Here is a 21330-nt window from a genome sequence, read left to right on the forward strand (position 1 = left end):
TACATTGTATTAAGTACTAGGTTGGTGCAAAAGTAATTGTGGTTTTTGCCATTAATAAGTAATCTAGAGATGATTTAAAGTATACAGAAGAAGATACATAGGTTATATGCAAATAATACACTATTTTGTATAAGGAATTTGAGTATCCAAGGATTTTGGTATGAGGGGTGTCCTGGAGCCAATCTCTCATGAACACTGAGGGGAGGCAATATAGATTGCCTAAAATTGCCAAGTTATAGGAGGATTTGGACAAGTTTAATTAAGAGACTGTTTTTATCACTGAGTTCTAGGACAATAACTGGTATCAGCAATCCAGTTGAGATATTTAGTCTGCTCAATGAGAGAGCAGAATTTACCTACCATGTAAATTTACTCACACTAAGCCCTGAGCTCCATGAGGACAAGAACCATGTCTGACTCAAGGCTGTATCCACAACATATTTCTTCTGTAGACAGTAGCTAAGGTCACCTGTCTAAGGACTAAACACAATGCAGTCATTTTAATGAGCCTTTGACTTTTACTAAAATGGGATTGTATCTTTATCATGTATGGGTTCTATATTCCAACTGTATCACTTTGATTTTCTTTCTAGAAATGCTGTTTGCTAACAGTCTGAAATGCTGGTGTCCCACCAAAATACCTGTGTTGAAACCTAACCCCCAAGGTGAAGTTATTAAGAGGTGGGTTTTTGGGAGGTGACTATGTGGGTGGGATTAGTGCCCTTGTAAAAGAGGTCTGAAGAAGCTTGTTTGTCCCGTTTGCCACGTGAGGACACAGCAAGAAGGCACCATCTATGAGAAAAGGGCCCTCACCAGACACTAAATCTGCTGGTGCCTTGGGCTTCCCAATCTCCAGGACTGTGAGCAATAAATTTCTGTTGTTTATACATTACCCAGTCTAAGGTCTTTTGTTATAGAAGTCCAAACAGACTAAGATACTGTTCAATAAAATATATTTACGTGTTTTAACTTTCAGCAAGAAAAGTATATGAAATACTTTAAATCTCAGCATAGGCCTTAAAGATATAGTGTGTATAGATGCATAAGTCTAAACCCTGCTTTCATATCAAATCAGAAAGTAAAACTCAACCTTATGTTGAATACAAGATGTGTGCCTAAAATCAAGTGATTCAAGAAAGCTGAAAATGAAAGGACAAAGGTATAGCAGGCAGGTGCAAACAAAAAAAACAGGTGTCACAATCTCAATATGAGACAATGTAGAATTCAAACCAACTATATTTAAAAAGGTAAGAAGGTCACTTAATAATGCTACAGGGCAGTGCTACTCAAACTATAGTCTGGGACCTGTGCAGGTACACAAACTGTTAACAGTTCAAACAGGTAAGTATGGAGATTGAGAGTAAGTATTTAGACACTTTAATGGCAATTTGACAACGCTAAGGAAAGTAGTATATATATTTATAGCCCCTACAGCTTATATATTATTAACTAACATTTAACAACACCATCTTTTAAAAAGCTTGTCTTTGTGTCACTGATACTTTGTTTTCCAGAACTCCCATTAGGTCTTTCATATTTAGAAGAATTTAAAAATGTGACCATCAACAGAAAATGCATAATCTACCAATAAACAGTCTCCTTTTTAAAAATGCATACTAAAAAACTACCTTTGCTCACTTTGGGGGATTTGTTTTAATTTCCTAGTCTTCTGGACATATCTTTTTCTTTAAAGTTATTTCATCAACTCTAAGCTGCCAGATTTCAGATGCACCATTATTTTACATACTAAAAAACAAAGAAGCCACTACTTAAACTCTAACTTGTTGTTGATTTATGTTAATATGTACCAGGAAGGAAGGAAGGGAGGGAGGAAAGTAAAATATATTAAACAACAAAATGATTATAGCGACAGTTAAAACTTGAACAGAACTTGATATTTCTCTAATATTTTTCAAAACAAAGCACAGATTTTCAACACAATAAAGAAAAATCTTAAACAGAAATTATGGCAGTAAAATCATAACTTAATTGGGCCTTGGCTTGTACCTAGGCCAGGTCCTAATAAAGTATCGAAACTGGCAAAGCCTCCTTCGCGTGCCCTAATCCATGCTTCCATCTGCAATTTCTACTCCTTATTCTACTCATTCACACCACCCTGATGATCAACAGCCCCAACCACAGACTGCGATCTGGTCCTGCTCTTCCAAGCAGAGCTCCTACACCCTGTGACTCAGTCTGGATCACACTCTCCATGGGTATCTGCTTAAACTGGGCCTCTATAAACATCTTCTGATCCTTGTACACTGCCCTCTATTTTTCCATAACATCAACTTTGCTACAGAAATTATCACACAACTCTTAAACTGTATGCACTTCATCTGAACGCCTCTTCACCCCTCCATTTCCTTGAGAACAGGAAATGTCATACTCATCTGCGTATTCTCCACACACCCAGCAGTCCCTTACAAGAAACTTATTGAACTGGGTTTCCCTTCCCCAACAACTGTCCACTTTAACATTTATCTGTCCCACATCTCACCTTGGGCCTTACTCTCTATGAATTAGCACAGACTGGCTTGTGTAAGTGAATTACTACTCGCCATTAGGATGGATCATATTTTAAATAACAGTTTTTGTTTTTGAATAATTATGCCTTAGCGCAAAGGATTACATAATGACGGATTTTTAGGCATGATGACAGGCCAGGGAGAGAGCTGTTTTGAACCAGGCAGGACTCAGTACCAGCTCACTTGCCCCTTCCGCAGATTCCATCAACATCCTCACAGGGTAGGGGTTGAAGGTACTATACAGTAATTCTCTTACAAGAGCCGGGTTATATATTCTGCTCATAGAGATCAGTTTTGCTACAACTTGATATAGGGTCTTGAATGTTAGTATTTTTACAGAATAAGTTAATGAGTATGGTACAAAGAGACTCTGCAAGCCACACTTAGGTATAACTTCCTAACCCAATCATTAATTACACATTTGAGTTTTCTAACAATGTAGGGTAATCATATTAGCTTCTAATTATTATATGAATGCTTAAGCTTAAAGAAGAATGTTTTAAATAAGAGCATTTTAGGTCCTATTTGAAAATCAAATTGCTTCAGTGCTAAAGGTTTTTGATAAACTTTAGTAATTCGTTTTCTTTCCTATAAAAATGAATGAAAAGGACTGTCAATGAAAAATGCCATGTTCAAATGGACATACTAAGAAATAAAAGGGACTCAAAATAAATTTTTTTAAAGATTACTTGCAAGTCAATACTCACAAGATATGAAATCTCTCAGAAAAAAATTCTTCTTGGGAAAACTTATTATGAGAACATTAACTATCAACTCACCACAGTATGAAATAAATTTTCACCATAAAACGCCACCTTATGACCAAGAGAGGATTATATACACTTTCCTAAGCAGAGGAAACTACAACCTTTATTCTCTTCTGAGGTGCCTTCTTCTGAAGTTTTTTTTTCCAGCACAATTCCAGAAAAATCTGTAATTACCTAAAAGAATGGGACAGAAGAAAGGAAATAGTTATGTATGAAAAACCTTTTCATGATGCGAAGATTTGTACAGTTATTTCAAATAATCCTGAATATAAAGATGGGCTATAAAAAGAAACTAAGTCTTTTAAAAATGAGAAACCCTGTGACACATTAACATTTTAATATCCTATTAACTAATGCAAACTCAATGTATATAACTTCTCTATATCAAACCAACCTACTTTCCCCCAACCAGCTTAAGAACCAAATCACAGCAATTCATCTGACTGTTGAGTCCTACTACCCTGAAGTACAGACATACTTAGCACCTGTGATAATGGCAATATTTTTTATTATGTAACTATACTTCATATTTCATACTGAATTGCTATAGAATCTAGAAATCACTTGTTTCCATATGGAGTTTAAATATATACATAATTTAATATATAACTAAAACGAAGAACTGCCAATTTTTAAGAATTTCTAGAACACAGAAACACGTTCAAAACCTAACAGAGAAACACATAAGCATTCCTACCTCCAAAGCTTTGTCATACTGTTTGTTAGAAATATATAGTTCAGCTGCTATGTTAACATCTTCCATAGAGACTAGGCCCTGGTGTTTTGAGAAAGCTTCATCAATTATGTTAATAGCAGAAGTAACATCATTGGCTTCATAGTAACTCCTAAAAAAAAAGTGGCAAAATGGATGAATATTTACTTAATTCCAATTATAAAACTCATTTCTTTGCTTAGGCTATCTAACAATGAACAGTGATTTTCATTTTCTTAGAATTTAGAGGAATGTATATTTCCTTAAAATCATAATCAAAACTGATCCAGAAAAAATGTGCAGTGTCAGTAACAGTGTTATAATTTCAAGCATCTCACTCTCCAAAAGCTACCTCCTATCATTCCAGCTCATTCCCTCTTGTAATCCAATACCAACTCTTCTACCTCGACAGATCTACAAAGCATAGGTCCTACCACTTTTTCACCATCGCCTACACCCTGCCTGGGCTCACTTTCTTCCTTCTCCAAGGCCCAACATTTTAATTATTCCTTTGCATACATCCTCAGTCCTCTTGCCCTACTCTCCCTTGATCAAAATCATTCAATAACACCCCAAGCCTGGTTAAAATACAACTATATCTACTCTTCACCACCACCTGCCCAGCTGACCATGTCGACTGGTCTCACTCTAAATTGATGACCAATAGCCTCAAGCAGGTCCATGGTACTGATGAGCAGTATTACTAGTTACCTATTCAGTACTTCTCAAACTTGAATGTGCATATGGATCAACTGGCTATCTTGTAAAAATGCATATTCAGATCCAGTAAAGCTAGGGCAGGCCTAGATCCTGCATTTCTAACAAGCTTCCAGGTGATGCAAATACTGCCAGTCTGTGGGGCAGTAATGTCCTAGACAACTATTGACATCTTCTCTCTCTCTTCAAACTGCCAGCAGTCTCCCAGTCCTACTCTCAGTTGATGGCCTTGCTTGATATTTTTACCAAGAAAAGAGAATTAAATCAGAACATCCCACATATTTCCAGCACATCTACCTACCATTCTCTTTTTAACCTAATCCAATCAATTTTTCCTCTCCCCACTCTGCCAGTATTTCTAATATCCTTGTTGCTAAATCTGTCCATTCTCAATGCTCATTTTATGTGATCTATTTGCAGTATCTCACACAGATGATCATCCCTCCTCCTTGAAGTGCTTTCTTCAATTAAATTCTAGAACATCATGCTGTTCTCAGTTTCCTCCTACTTCACTGGCCATTTCCTTTTAGTCTCCCAGCTGTTTCTTCTTCCTGACTTGTAAACATTGAAGTGCCTTAGGGTTCAGTCCTCTACACCCTGTCCACCTCCCCAACCCACCCCTCATATTCAATACATCAGAAAATCTTGAGAGCTCAGCCTTCAAAATACATACATAATCTGATTACTTCGTACCAGTTCCTGCTGCTTACATCCTGGTCCACGTTACCATTTTCCCTTCTATGTATCACTATAATAATTTCCTAACTGGTCTCCATGCTTCTGCCCTTCCACTATTCAATCTGTTCTCAAAAGAGCAGCCAGAATTGATGCACTTAAAATTTAAGTCAGACTATGTCACTTTTCTACTCAGAACCCTCCAGTGACTTCCAAACTCATTCAGAATAAAAGCCAAAGCCCTTACAATAGCCCAAAAGGGCTAAAGATCTATTCTTCTGATATCTCTCTGCACTGCTCCCCTTAATTCTTCAGCTTCCCTAACCATACTTTGTACTTGCTATTTCTTTTACCTGTGATACTCCTTCCCTGAATATCTGTTCTCGTACCTACTTCAATGCACCTTTAGTCAGTAGGACCATAAAACAGACAATTAAGTCCTTCTCTAATCACTCTATCTAAAAATAACACACCCCCACCCCAAACATCAAATTCCTATCCCTTTTTCCTGCTTTATTTTTCTTCATATCACTTATCAACATCTGATGTACTACATATTTAGCTGTTTATTTATTGCCTATCTCTCTCACTGAAATGTAAGCTATACAAGAACAGGGGATTTTTAAACCTTGCTCAACAGTAGATACCCTGGTTTCCTGTACAGTACCTAGTGCCAAAGACATATTCAATAATATTTCTGGAGGGAAAGTAGGGACCAAAGGGAAAGCCTAAACAGAAGTTACAGTGATAGAATTCCATGTAGGAAAGACCTCAATGGCAGTGGCAGAACTGACAATCATCACTCTTTCCCAAAAAAGTATTATATCTAATAGACGTGGAAAACCAATTTACTATCATAGGCCACCTAACATTTCACAAAGTCAAAGGCTACTGGACTAACCACTGTGACAGCTACAGATTTAACTAACAGCAAATAACCTGAGAAGACCCTCAGTGCTCATGGTATTCCATCAGGGATCAACTTAGGGTTGCCTTGCCTCAGCAAAATTCCTAGAAATGTTTTCTAGTAGTCCTATGCAACCCATCCCTGGGAGGGTAAGGGACAGTTTCACAGCTCAGCATCATTGTGATAAAGGCTGTGGAATTAATAGGGTCACCCCTAATGTACCCTGATGGAGATGGTTACTCCTAGAACAAAATATCATCTGATATCCCTAGAATAGAAAGCATATCACAAGGCATTACTCAGCAAAAATGTTTCCTACTTTGTTTTGCTGTGCAGCATACCGGAGAAGTAAATGCAGTAGGGTATATTTTAGAATAAAATATATATCACAGTCAATAATCTGCCAACTGTAAAAGAGAATTTTTATAGTCTTAAAATATTATATACTGGCTCAAGATAAAATAATAGAAGATCCCAAACCATTAACATTTCATTGGCAAATCTGCAATAAAAAATACTTTTTTAATTATTGCAAATATACACAATTTCGACTAAGTTTGGAAACCTGAGAACCTACTCATCCTTTTAGGACATGTCCCATTTTTAAACCTCTGAGCACTTGAAATGTAACCTTATATACACAATTTTTCTAAGCAATGACACAGTTGACTTGGAAACAGAAAAGTACTGAAAATTCGGTACAACCTAAAATACAGGGCTGGGCATGGTGGCTCGTACGTGTAATCCTAGCACTTAGGGAGGCCAAAGAAGAAGAAATGCTTGAGGTCAGGAGTTCGAGACCAGCCTGAACAACACAGCAAGACCTTGTCTCTGCAGAAAAAAAATTAAAAATTAGCCGGGTGTGGTGGCGTGCACCTGTAGTCCCAGCTACTCAGGAGGCTGGCTGACAGGATCACTTGAGCTCAGAAGTTCACGGTTGCAGTGAACTATAAACACGACATTATACTCCAGCCTGGGTGACAGAGCAAGATCCTGTCTCAAAAAACAAAACAATAAAATACATAAGGCAAAACACTTCTTGAACTTCAATGAAAAGTACATTCTATTCCAAATATATGCTTTGATTTGCAAAATAAGATTAACAGCAGCAACTAGATATGTTTCACTCCAAACTTACTTTGCCATATCTCTAGCCAGCTGCATAAAACGTTCGCCATCAGATGGAGACAAAAGGTTTAAAATACGCCTATAACCATCCATGGCCATTTTATGATCACCCATCTGTTCGTAAAGGCTTGATCGCTCCCACAGATAACGGACATTAGTAGGTTCATATTTAAGAGCTAAAAAGAAAGAAATACAAATTATTTACCACAAAAAGGGGTGCATGGTACCTGGGTGTGATCCATCATCATCTCAGAAACTTTAATAAGCAAACTAATTCATCAATGAAACAAAAGGAGTTATTCTGAATAAATGTATTTTCATAGGAACTCTTGACTAGGTTTGATGTAAGACCAGATAGAATCTGAATCTCAACAGTAATCTTCTTCTTAATGTGGTCAATCTAGTCTGATGTTAATCCTCAAGGAACAGCTTAGAACCAACACTGATCTTAGTGGAAAACTGAAGGTACTATTCATCTATCAACTTTTGTGTTGTATTATCTCACAACACTCAAAAAGTCCCTGACAAACATGAGAACAGAGGAACCCCAAATACCTACCTCTAGAATAACAGACAATAGAAACAAATTTATCTCAGCCAAAATAACACTCCAGAGTAGCAAATACAATGATCAAAAAACCTACTATGTAACATCTTATAAAAGTGAAAAAAAAAAAATTTTAATTACCTTTTGTATAGCAAAAAATAGCCTGTTTAATATTGTCTTGTTCCAGAGACATTTCTGCCAGTCTAACCCATTCTTCTGTGTCACTGGGATTTAAATGCGCAGCAATCAACTCAAACTGCAATGATTTTTCCATGTCACCTTGGTCCTCATATATCATGGCAAGAGTAGAGAATGGCTCATAAGCCAGAGGAGCTATAACAAATTTAAAAAATAAATTCCATTGGCTGAGAGAAGAGGCTTGAGTTGATGTCAATCCCATGGTTCAAACTGTGTGTCTTTTTTTAAATACCTAAACTCTTCAAATCACTCTAGCAGAATTATACAAACTGCTTAAGACAAGTTAAAATAAATGCTAGATTATATCTGCTTTATTTTCATACATTTTTAGCATTTTTAAAGCATTGCTTTCTCTAAGCAAGGTATAATTTCATGAAAATCCTAATCTCTACCACATCTTCCTCATGAAAATTCCCCTTTGCTCAGGATAAACATGGCTCGGTATCAGCAAGTTCATCCCAATAAACACCAGCCACATCAGTGGGGCTGAATCTTCATGATTTAGCTCCCACACCAAGGAGTATGGTATGAATGAACAGATGATCCCTAGGCAGCAGCTAAATGGATATCAAAGTGACTGGCTAATCTACATTTCTGAAATACTGTTTCTGAAACAAAATTCAAAGATTATGAGGTATTAAAGTCAACGATTTTTGTCAAAAACAACTATAAACTAAAATAAAGGGAACAAATAATACTGGAAAGTAGGAACCAAATGAAATATACTAAAGGAAAAAGTCTGTTTAATCTTAGGCAGTAGCCTCAAATTACCCTAATGAATAATCCGGGAAATTATAGTAAGACTTTTAAAAGGACCCTAGTCTAACCAAAAAGAAATGCCAAACTATTGAAAAGATGAAAGTTTACTGTATTACAGCTATCCAAACCACTCTGCAGAGCACAATTTGGCAACACATCAAGGAAAGAAAACAATAAATATAAGTAATTAGTTAAAAAAAAAAAACACACTGAAGGTATCATTCAATATGCCCAAGACGCATCATTTAATTGAGAGATAAGATGACAAGTTTAAACTGTCTTTTACCAAAAAATAGATAACATAATCTAGTACTGCATGATCTAGAAAACAAAAGGAAAAAAGAAAGCTCTTCAAGTGGTTTTAATATAATGTATTTCCCATACTGACAATTCAAAAGTCTAAATCCTTCAACTGAAACATTAAAAAAAAAAAAAAAAAGTAACTGTGAAATTCAACAAATATTAAGGACATCTCATTGAATCATACTCTGAGATTTTCATTTTCTTGTGAAAAGTGGCAATTACCATTACCACAATCACCCTTAAGCTTCTGAACATATTTTCCAAATAGTACTGTGAAGTACTACCCCATTTGTTTTAAGTTAGACTATTAAACTGCTATTATTAATAAAATCCCCACAGAAAACACCTTGTCTTATGATTTCCATGCACATCAATATCGCTTCTTCACGTTCTCCTCGAGCAAAACGAATGTTGGCTTCACCCATGAGACCTCTCAGAGCTCTGGGAAGTTTACTCCGAGGTCTTTTCTCCTGTATGGAAGAAAAATGACATTTAGATTAAAATATAGTGAAGTCTTAGATTTCACTATATTTTAAAAATTAATTCCAACCATATTAATAAAAATAGAATATAATAAAACTGAAATTTCCCTTTAAAAATTTTCAGTTTTCGAAACTCAGAACTAAATAGTTGCAATTCCAATTGACTCTTTAACATTAAAGTTTATAAAGTCAAAATTGGCCATTCTTGTAATCCCAGCACTTTGGGAGGCTGAAGCAGGTGGATCACTTGAGGCCAGGAGTTCAAGACCGGCCTGGCCAACATAATGAAACCCATCTCTACTGAAAATACAAAAAAATTAGCCAGGCATGGTGGCGCACACCCATAATTTCAGCTACTTGGGAGGTTGAGGCATGAGAATCGCTTGAACCTGGGAGGCAGAGGTTACAGTGAGCCAAGATCACACCACTGCATTCCAGCCTGGGTGACAGCTCAAGACTGTCTCATTAAAAAAAAAAAAAAAGTCTAAAACTCAATTGCAGAAAAAAAAGGGTCAGGAGTTACTAAATTACTAATTAGAATAATAACAAATATAGAGCTGGATGCTGCAAAATGGATTTATATTCCAGGATTATGATGTAATCTACTGAAGATCCCCTTTCTTTCAAATTTATCCACTCAAAATGAACTTGTTTAAAAAAGTATCACGTTATAGTATGGACATGGACATATGTTTTAAGACAGAGTCTCACTCTGTTGCCCAGGCTGCAGTGCAGTGGAGTGATCTCAGCTCACTGCAACCTCGATTTCCCGGGCTCAAGGATCCTCCCACCTCAACCTCCAGGGTAGCTAGGACCACAGGAGTGCACTACAACACCTAGCTAGTTTTTTAAAAAGTTTCTTGTAGAGATAGAGCCTCACTATGTTGCCCAGGCTGATCTTAAACTTCCTTGGCTCAAGCAATCCTCCTGTCTCAGCCTCCTGAACTGCTGCCATTACAGGCATGAGCCACTGTGCCTCACCAGTATGGACCTTTGAATAGCAAACCCGCAGTCCATTTTCACACATGCAATAATTAAGGTTGTGTTTGTGTCTGTTAGATTCCACCTTTCTAGCATCTCTTAGAAAATAAATGGCCCGATTGGTTTAAATGAGCCACTTTGCTTTGACTTTATTTATTGTATTGTATTTATTTTTTTGAGACAGGGTCTCGTTCTGACACCTAGGCTGCAGCCTTGACTTCCCCAAGCTCAGGTGCTCCTCCTACCTCAGCCTCCAGAGCAGCTGGGCTACATAAACATTATCTAATAGGAAACATAATAAACAAATAACAACAGTTGTGTCATAGTATTTCCTTTCATATAGTTTGAATTGTTTCCCAGGTCTAACTTACAGACTTCTTTTTCAATTACTATGTCACTTTCTTCATTGTTTATAAATACCAAAATAAGTAACAATTTACTTTCATCATTTTCTTGGTTTCACGATTGAGAACCATCTCCAATACAAATACATCGCCAGCAGTGGGTTGCTCAGGTGTTTCTTCCTCCTCCTCCTCCTCTTCTTCCTCTTCCTCCTCATCATCTTCATTCTCTCCAAGCATGGAAGCAAAGACCTTGTGAACTGACTTACTCACTCCATCTGATGTTTCTCCTGAGAAAAGAGACATTGATGATGGGGGGAGGGGAGGAAGCTGCAGAATTCTCTGTGAAAAACAAGTACTTTCTAAGTATAAATTTTTACCCCAAGAACACCAAATTTGAAAGTAAAAAATAGTAAATGAACACCCTCAAAAACCAAACCAAAGAAGAAAGTTATCACAAAGCCATGTATTTTATTCTACAGGAATAGCTGACTCATCCTTTAGGCCTCATCCAGATTTATAGGCAAAATTAACCAAAAAATCAGAAGCACATACAATAATAGAAAGGAAAAAAATAGAAGAATTATAAGACATAGACCTAAGAACTAAACAAGACATGGAGCCCTGGTGGTATAGCATAGTGGTTGAAAGTGAGGGCTCTAGAGCCAAGCTGCCTGGTTCCAACTTTATCTCCATCTATCACTAGCTGTGTAACCTAGGGGAAATTACTGAAGCTCCTCTATACCTCAGTTTCTTTTTGCAAAAAGGGTTAATAATAATTTATAGGGCTACTCTGAGGACAAAATGAGTGTGAGTGTATATATACACTATGAATGCCTAGCATATAGTAAACACCCATTAAATGCTATTATTAGTATTAAAATAGCTTTATTATTTCAGGAATAAAATACATGACATAGTTCATTTGTATCTCAGGATACCACCATAGTATAATATAATGATTTTTGAGTGTCAATAATGATGACTTTGAATGATCAAGAAAAAGTTAAATTCAGAGGCCAATTTTCTGTTAAAGCAGAGGCATTGCTATGGTTTGAATATCTGTCCCCTCCAAGTCTCATATTGAAATTTAATCCCCAATGTGCCAATACTGAGACATCTTTAAGAGGGGGCCTTTAAGAGAGACTGGGTCATGGGGCTCCACTCTCATGAATGGATTAATCCATTCATGATTTAATGGACTATCACGGGAGTGGGACTGGTGGCTTTACAAGAAGAGGAAGAGAGACCTGAGCTAGCATGCTCAGCTCCCTCACCATGTGATACCCCATATCGTCTTGGGACTCTGGAGAGTCTCCACAAAGGTCCTCAACAGATGTGGTTCCTCTGCCTGGGACTTCTCAGCCTCCCTAACTATAAGAAATAAATTATTTTTCCTTATAAATTACCCAGTTTCAAGTATTCTGTTATAGGCAACAGAAAACACAAAGATAGACATGTAACATATTTCTGGAAAAGTTCCAACAAAATAGTTAAAATTTTAAGTATATATATAGAGATATAAATATGTTCAAAAAATACATATTTTCTTTGAGATGAAGTTTCACTCTTGTTGCCCAGGCTGGAGTACAATGGCGCAATCTCGGCTCACCACAACCTCTACCTCCCATGTTCAAGCAATTCTACTGCTTCAGCCTCCCAGGGTAGCTGGGATTACAGGAATGTGCCACCACACCTGGCTAATTTTGTATTTTTAGTAGAGACAGGGTTTCTCCATGTTGGTCAGGCTGGTCTCAAACTCTCGACCTCAGGTGATCCACCTGCCTTGGCCTCCCAAAGTGCTGGGATTACAGGCGTGAGCCACCGCGCCCAGTCAAAAACCTTTTTTTTTTTTTTTTTTGAGATGGGGTCTCACTCTGTTGCCCAGGCTGGAGTGCAGTGGCACGATCCCAGCTCACTGCAGCCTCCACCTTCAGGGTTCAAGTGATTCTCATGCCTCAGCCTCCCGAATAGCTGGGACTACAGGCATGAGCCACCACATCCTGCTAATTTTTGTATTTTTTTTTTTTTTTTTGGAGACATAGTCTTGCTCTGTCGCCCAGGCTGGAGTGCAGTGGTGCCATCTCAGGTCACTGCAGCCTCTGCCTTCTGTGTTCAAGCAATCCATCTCAGCCTCCCAAGTAGCTGGGACTACAGGCGTGTGCCAACACACCCAGCTAATTTTTGTATTTTTAGTAGAGTCGGGGTTTCGCCACGTTGGTCAGGTTGGTCTTGAACTCCTGGCCTCAAGTGATCCACCATCTCGGCCTCCCAAAGTGCTGGGATTATAGGCGTGAACCACTGCACCTGGCCTGTGTTCAAAAACTCTTATGCATACTTACTTATGTGAAATGCTTCAGATGCCAAAGATGATGTCTAAATGAGATAATCAATGTTTAATGAAGAACAGATTTTAAAAGCTGCATGTTCTGAGTAATAAATATTATTTTGAAGTCATAAGGATCATATTCAAGAATTCTGAACATTCAAAATAAAGATGAAAAGAAACATGTAAAATTTATCAGAGGAACAAAAGAGCAATCGTATGATCCATTCTGATAGAAAGAAGCATTTGATAAAATCCAATACCCATTCCTAATAAAAATTCTTAGTCAACTAAAAATGAAAGGGAGTATCTTTCATTTCATGAAGAGTATCTACAAAAATTTTCCACAAACACAGCTAATGGTGAATTACTGAACGTTACTAAGAATGAGACAAAGTTGCCTACTACCACCACTTCCATTCAACATTTTACTGGAGGTCCTAGCCAATGTAATAAGAAACAAAAGGCATAAAGATGGCAAGGAAGGCCGGGCGCGGTGACTCACGCCTATAGTCCTAGCACTTTGGGAGGCTGAGGCGGGCGGATCACGAGGTCAGGAGATTGAGACCATCCTGGCTAACACGGTGAAACCCCGTCTCTACTAAAAATACAAAAAATTAGCCGGGCATCGTGGCGGGCGCCTGTAGTCCCAGCTACTCGGGAGACTGAGGCAGGAGAATGGCATGAACCCGGGAGGCGGAGCTTGCAGTGAGTGGACATGGCGCCACTGCACTCTAGCCTGGGCGACAGGGCGAGACTCCATCTCAAAAAACAAAACAGGCAAGGAAAAAATAAAATTATCAGGTCACAGATGACATGATTATATACATAGAAGACCCAAAACAAATCTACATACAAACTGTAAGAATAAATTAATTTAGCAAGGTTGCTGAACACAAAGTCAATATATAAAAATTATAGCTTAATATATCAGCAAATGAATTGAAAATGAAATTAAAAGAAGATCCTATCTTCACAGTGTGTAAGAACAGTGTGAAGAGCAAGAATTTAGTGGTGTATTTAGTACTGTCCAGGGGAAAAGGAACGATTAGTGGCCATATATTTCAATTAGCTGACTGCCAAAGCTTGTTCAAAACTGACCCCTTCTGCTCTGAATACACGCTCATACTCAAGAGTCTTGGTAGAGTCCTGGGACAGTTCCTTACTAGGAAATTAGGAGCTTCACATCTTAAAAGGATGGATGAGATTATCTGAGCTGAAGCCAGCCAGTCCTTGTGGGCCTGACTGCTCATGGTGAGCCTGAATTGGACTCAGTTCACTCCTTTTTTAGGGCCTGATGGCTAGCTTTTGGGAGCAGCTTTAAACAGGACTGACAGGCACCCACCCACTTGTGCCTGCTGCTATAGTAGCCACTCAAACACCTGAGGACAGAAGAGCAGCTCCTCCCCTCAGCAGATAAGGAAGGACCCACAAATCGTGAGAACAACTTCAGTCAGCTGCCTTTTTTTCTTCATCTTTTAAGTTCAGGGGTACATGTGCAGGATGTGCAGGTTTGTTACATAGGTAAACATGTACCATGGTGGTTTGCTGCACAGATCATCCCATCACCTAGATATTAAGCCCAGCATCTATCAGCTGTTCTTCCTGATGCTCTCCCTCCCGCAACACCCCTACTCCGAAAGGCCCCAGTTTCTGTTGTTTCCTCACCCCCTTTTGTCCCTGTGTTCTCATCATTCAGCTCCCACTTGTAAGTGAGAACATGCGGTATTTGGTCTTCTGTTCCTGTGTTGGTTTGCTGAGGATAACGGCTTCCGATGCCATCCATGTCCCTGCAAAGGACATGCTCTCGTTCCTTTTTATCAGCTGCCTTTTCCACCCCACTTTCCTGGCAGAATAAGAAATCGTAACCCCCAGTTTTCCCTCCTCTTTCCCCCTTTTTCCCCACTTGGTCCAGGAAGATAAGAACAAATCTTGTTTGTTTTCTGCCCATGCTATGACTGTCTGTTCTCTGTGTGAATGCTTATTTGTTTCGAGGGAAAAGAACCAAACTGTACTTCTAAATCCTAGAACTAGACAGCTGTTATCAGACCCTATACATGAAGCTACATTCTAATGGACAGTTTAGCATCCCAGTTAACTTGATATGGTAGTAAATGGATACCGTGAGATATTATCAGCATTCTGATCCCTGGAAAAGGGTATCAATCACTGAAAATTAATAAATTTGCTTACTAGTTAATTAGGCTACAATGAGTTTAATTACTCTGGGTGCACTAACGAAATTTAATACCTGGACATGCAAAGCTGAGGACTGGATGCTAGAATGACGTAGCCTACCAAGACACTGTGCTGTATGTGAAGTTCCATGAGGGCAACCAACATGCCTTCCACACTAACATTTCTATCTTTTCTCCCTGTAACTAAGGCAGTGGTTTGGAAGTCACTTTATATCGAAGTGTAATTCATTATAATTTGAGGGACTATAGTCTGGAAGTGTTTAGTTACCAAATGAGAGGGCCAATTTAAAAAATAATCTTAAAAAGCACCCAAATACTGATGTCAATTTAAAACACTTTTCCAACACCAGAGCTCACAAAAAATAACCATCAGGGTATTCAATAACTCAACAAATATTTATTAGGCACCTACTACACAGCCAAGCATTCTGCTCCTGATAAACCACATAATCAACAGAGAATCACTGCAATGAAAATACAATGTTTCACTAAATTACTCTGCTTACATACTCCAAACATTCATTGCAGGAAGCACATAATTTTAACATACCTTCATTGACATCTTTGTCTTGGGATTTGGTAGAGTTAATTCCTGATGACGATGGAACTTCAGAGTCATCGGGATTTTCTTCAGCTGACAACTTTCCTTTTTCCTGAAGACTCTGTGATTGGAAATTAATTAATGATTCCAAAAAATAACTCAGACTTAGCTCTCCCCAGCCACAGAGTATCTGGTTCTAGTCCTAGCTTTGCCACTCAGGCATTTTGTGACCATGGGTTGGCAGTTTATAGAATAGGGCATTTGCCTCATTTTCTAGTCCTACAAAACTTGAGCTGTGAACACATACACAGTAGGTGGAATCTAAGTTTGAATACTGTCAAAGCATTTCAAAGTACTTAGATCTTACCCTTCAATCTGTCATTTGTAAAACTAAAAATAAAAAATCTTAATAATTTCATTAATGAACACATTGTATGCTAACATTTTAAATAAAAAGATGACTTGGTGGCTCACGCCTGTAATCCAACTACTTTGGGAGGCCAAGACAGGCGGAACCCTTGAGCTCAGGAGTTTGAGACCCGCCTGAGCAACGTGGAGAAACCCCGTCTCTACAAAAAATATAAAAATTAGCAGAGTGTGATGGCTCACACCTGTGGTCCCAGCTACTTGGTGGCTGAGGCAGGAGGATTGCTTGAGTCCGGGAGGCGAAAGTTGCAGTGAGCCGAGATCGCGTCACTGCACTCCAGCCTGGGTGACACAGCGAAACTCTGAAATAAAATAAATGAAAAGATGAGTCCATACTAGTCGCATGAATTATTAAATAATCTGCCGGCCAGGCACAGTAATCCCAGCATTTTGGGAAGCCGAGGCGGGTGGATCACGTGGTCAGGAGTTTGAGACCATCCTGGCCAACACGGTGAAACCCCGTCTCTACCAAAAATACAAAAATTAGCCAGGCGTGGTAGAAGGCGCCTGTAGTCCCAGCTACTCGGGAGGCTGAGGCAGGCGAATGGCTTGAAACCAGAAGGCTGAAGTTGCCGTGAGCCGAGATCGTGCTACTGCACTCCAGCCTGGGCAACAAGAGCGAAACTCCGTCTGAAAAAAAAAAAAAAAAAAGACTCTGCCAGCGAACTTAAAAACGTTTCATTACTTTTATTTTCTCTTGGACTTGAAGTAAGCAAGAAGATACAAAAAGTTCAGATATTTCTAGGTATGGGGAAAAAAGGTATGGGTGAAGATTATCTTCTTATCGGACAATACTTTTTCATGGACTATTACTTCACACCAGCGGAGACTCCTCAAAAACAGGAGCTCAATCGTTCCATTCAGAAAAGGAGACACTGGGGCCTAAAGAAGAGAGGTGAGCTACCCACCCACCGTCACAAAACGACTTAGTGGCAAAGCTAGGACTGGAACTTGAGACTGTAACTCCAAACTCTTCTCCCCACCTCCCATTTAACTTACCAGCGTTAAGCTTCCCTGAAATAAAAACGTAGTATTAGGGGGAAAAAGAAGAGGTTACCACCAAGACGAAAGGTTTTCGGTGGGCGAAAACGTTTTAAGGATTTTAGCACAGGGATGAGGGGTGAAAACCGGAGTTTCGGTAAGATAAGGAAGAAGCTGCTGAAAGTTCCCAGCCCGCCCCCATCACGGTGAAAGCGGTCGTCTGGGTCCCCGACACCTAAGTGTATTAGGGCAACAAGAGTGAAGGGCACCGAGGCCTAGCATCGCCTCACTTTCTTCTCGCGGGTTTTTCTCTCTTCTCTCCGCCGTTCGAACTCCTCGAAGGAGATTTTCCCTTCCAAGTAGTCGATGAGTTCCGGACTGAACCCTGACATGTTTGCAGGGTCTGTCTGTGCAACCCCAGGAACCGGGACAGAGAACCGGAAGAGCAGCGCTTTCCAGACGCTACCTCGCCAGGGCCAGCAAAAGCAAGGAACCGGCGTCCTTCCGCGAAACCCGCCGGGTCTGCGCCGCAGCCGCAGCACTCAGGTTCCGCGTGCGCGCCAGGCCGGGACCTATATATAGGAGGCGCGTCTCTTGCAGACTCGGTCGGCCGACTGGCTCAGCTCTCGGTGCGGAGTGTTAGATAGCTCAAAAAAAAAAAAAAAAAGTGCTTTAAATATATTTTCTTTAACCTGGGTGATTTCCCTCAATTCTTCACTAAGTGTTAGTTTCATTCTCCCAATCCATTTTTTTTTTTTAAAGACGGAGTCGCGCTCTGTCACCCAGGCTGGAGTGCAGTGGCGCGATCTCAGCTCACTGCAACCTCCGTCTCCCGGGTTCAAGCGATTTTCCTGCCTCAGCCTCCCGAGAAGCTGGGACTACAGGCACCCGCCACCACGCCTGGATAATTTTCTGTATTTTTAGTAGAGATGGGGTTTCACCGTGTTAGCCAGGATGGTCTCGATCTCCTGACCTCGTGATCCGCCGGCCTCGGCCTCCCAAAGTGCTGGGATTACAGGCGTGAGCCACCGCGCCCGGCCTCTCCCAATCCATTTTCTTTCCTGAAGGTTCTTTAAATTAATTTGGTCACTGCTGTGTGATATTTTTTTCTTAATTGAACCATTTGCTCTGCCACGTGCATGTTTCACTCTCCAGTTCTCCCCTGCCACAGAAAGCTAAAACCCTCCCCCAATGTATGCTTTAAATTTCACTCCCGCCATTTCTCCCCCACCCGCGCCCTGCTCCCACCCGAAATCCTCAAACTCTCCCTTTCCTCAAGCACCTTCTCAGTCTGTAAATACGTTCACCTGGGCTTCCTGTTCCACCTCTCCCACCCAAGTTTTCTTCCTTTCCTAACAGCAAACTTTCAGAAAGAACCAAATACTTGGTATGGTTACTACACACTGTTGCCCGTATTAGTGTATAATAAATATATAGGCCATCTACTCTTTTATACATATTACATATATTTCTCAAAATAATCCTTTCTTCTCAGTAGGTGTTATTCCTAATGCTATTGTCTCTATCTAATAAGTAGTAGAGCCAGGATTTGAACCCTGGTTTCTGACTCCAGGTCCCATGCTTGGAACTATAATATACTGCCTTCTCTGAATGGTACGGTTTTTCAACTCCACATTCCTGTGATTTATATTTTCCCTTATATTATAATTATCCATTTGTCCAATTCTAGAGACACTAGCTCTAAACATCTTGACAACAGCCCTAACTGATGCATCATTGTAAGCCCTACTGTATGGCCTAATAATTTGTGCTGAAAACACATTTGTGAATTATATTGGATGGAACTGAAAGTGCCTTTGGAACCTGGGGCAAGGGAGCTGGAGTAGGGAAATGAAGCTCAATATGAAGCTAAGGTTAAAGACAAGTTAGAGGGAGAGTATCACCTAGCTATCTTTATGACAATCCTGGTGAGGATAAACAGCAGAAGGATGGGAGAATGAGGGGCCAGGACCTGCAAGGACAGGACTGCCAGGTGAGAAAAAATATATATATATCTTTCAGCTAGAAGTCATTCCCTTTCTCATGAGGAAGGATCCTCAGAGTCCTACCTCTGTATAAAATATGGAAGGTGAGCAGGGTGGAGTATGTTAAAGCAATCCACTTAAACCACTTACAGGGAAATTCTCCTCTAAATTTTTCCAGACAGTGGAGGAACTGTGTCTAAGTGGAATTTAGGAATCTTGAGTCCTAACTCTCCTAGGGGAAAAGAAGAGAAATCAAGTGAGGAGGGATGGTTACCTATAAGGAGAATACTCTCCTAAGACCCAGATGACTTAGACTATCTTGTCTTATTGTTGGCTATCTGAAATATGGGAATAACAATTCTGGAGATATAGATTCATATTATGAAGAACAGGAAGCAGTGAACAAGGGGTAGGAGGGTGGTTTTTTTGTTTGTTTTGTGTGTGTGGGTTTTTGTGGCTATGGAACACCTTAATGACATGAAAGTTATTTTAGCAGTCAGACTGTTGCAACATATCTTGAAATTTCAATCTTTCTGTTTTTCTTTCCCCCTCTTCCTTGGGAGAGATTTGTCTCCTGATGAGTCAGAGGTATCCACATTACCTTGGGATGAAGTGGAATGGTTATGGAGATGAAGTGGAAAAATACATTCAGGCTTGTTTTGAAAATCAAAATGGAAATTCTGAAGGAAGCAGAACATTGAATTTTTACCATGACCATGTAATTAAAAGCATACATTCTTTCTTCTTGCCAGGGAAAAGAGCCAGGATGGGCTGGGACCCTATGTGGGAGACTATTTTTCCATGACTTTATTAATTGTTCTGAAAAAGCTTGTGATAGCTTTGTTCTAGGCTAGCCTTTCAAGGCTGTTTTCAAATCAAACAGCCTTGCAAGGTGGAGCTATTGTCTCTTTCTGGGGCAGGGAACAAATTTTTTTTCCGAACAGTGTAATAAATGTTTCCCTCTGGGCAAAGTTTGGGCGTATTTGCTAGCAGTGCCATTAGAAGAGTGGGGATTGCCTAAGGTTGGAGTTCCTCAGCTTTGACACAAACCCACTGTGCACAGCATACACCTGGACGCACATTCACATGGCCCCCTTGATACTTGGGGAGTAAGGAAAACTGATGTAAGTGTAAAACTCATGTCACTACCTGCCATGCCATCAGTAAGAAAGTCAGTTGTCTCAGACATAAGGTGTCTCATGTATCTGCCAAGTTTGATAAAAGTGTAGAAAGCGGCCGGGCGCGGTGGCTCAAGCCTGTAATCCCAGCACTTTGGGAGGCCGAGACGGGCGGATCACGAGGTCAGGAGATCGAGACCATCCTGGCTAACACGGTGAAACCCCGTCTCTACTAAAAAATACAAAAAACTAGCCGGGCGCGGTGGCGGGCGCCTGTAGTCCCAGCTACTCGGGAGGCTGAGGCAGGAGAATGGCGTGAACCCGGGAGGCGGAGCTTGCAGTGAGCTGAGATCCGGCCACTGCACTCCAGCCTGGGCAGCAGAGCGAGAGTCCGTCTCAAAAAATAAAATAAAATAAAAAAAGTGTAGAAAGCTAGTGTGTAGCTTGCAAGTAGGATAAAAGCTCACACTCTTAACAGTTCTTGGCCACCCTAGATCTGGGACAGAGGACAATAGGCCAAGTGCTGGGGAATGAGACACTCACTGAAGAGGAGCAGAGGCTCCTTTCAGTGTTGAGAGATTGCCAAGGACCTATATAGGGAAGTATCGGAGACTCCTCCAGAGCCTAAAACACCTGCAGAACATTTATTTGCATTGGAACAAACACTACATACACTTCATCTATGTTCTGGCAGTAGTTCTCAGCCAAGA

The 21330-nt window shown here is 39.9% G+C and overlaps 2 protein-coding genes across 2 annotated transcripts in view; one reads left to right on the forward strand and one right to left on the reverse strand.

The window, feature by feature from the left end:
* The window catches only part of CCDC150 (coiled-coil domain containing 150), a 139901-nt gene extending 139038 nt beyond the window's left edge, over positions 1 to 863 (forward strand). Inside the window, exon 28 of the transcript XR_001893503.3 lies at positions 594 to 863. The gene's annotated coding sequence lies outside the window, so the exon portion shown is untranslated. The remainder of the gene's footprint in view (positions 1 to 593) is intronic.
* GTF3C3 (general transcription factor IIIC subunit 3) overlaps positions 1 to 18091 on the reverse strand; it is a 34771-nt gene extending 16680 nt beyond the window's left edge. The window contains exons 1-8 of the mRNA XM_003907757.5: positions 17808 to 18091; positions 16120 to 16231; positions 11145 to 11335; positions 9588 to 9711; positions 8123 to 8314; positions 7445 to 7610; positions 3993 to 4140; positions 3397 to 3469 (exon numbers count right to left, since the gene is read on the reverse strand). Coding sequence (XP_003907806.1) covers positions 3397 to 3469; positions 3993 to 4140; positions 7445 to 7610; positions 8123 to 8314; positions 9588 to 9711; positions 11145 to 11335; positions 16120 to 16231; positions 17808 to 17909 — 1108 coding nt within the window. The 5' untranslated portion in view covers positions 17910 to 18091. The remainder of the gene's footprint in view (positions 1 to 3396; positions 3470 to 3992; positions 4141 to 7444; positions 7611 to 8122; positions 8315 to 9587; positions 9712 to 11144; positions 11336 to 16119; positions 16232 to 17807) is intronic.
* Between the last annotated feature and the right edge of the window lie 3239 nt (positions 18092 to 21330).

This window comes from Papio anubis, chromosome 10 (genome assembly GCF_008728515.1).
Source record: "Papio anubis isolate 15944 chromosome 10, Panubis1.0, whole genome shotgun sequence".
Taxonomy (NCBI): Eukaryota; Metazoa; Chordata; class Mammalia; order Primates; family Cercopithecidae; genus Papio; species Papio anubis.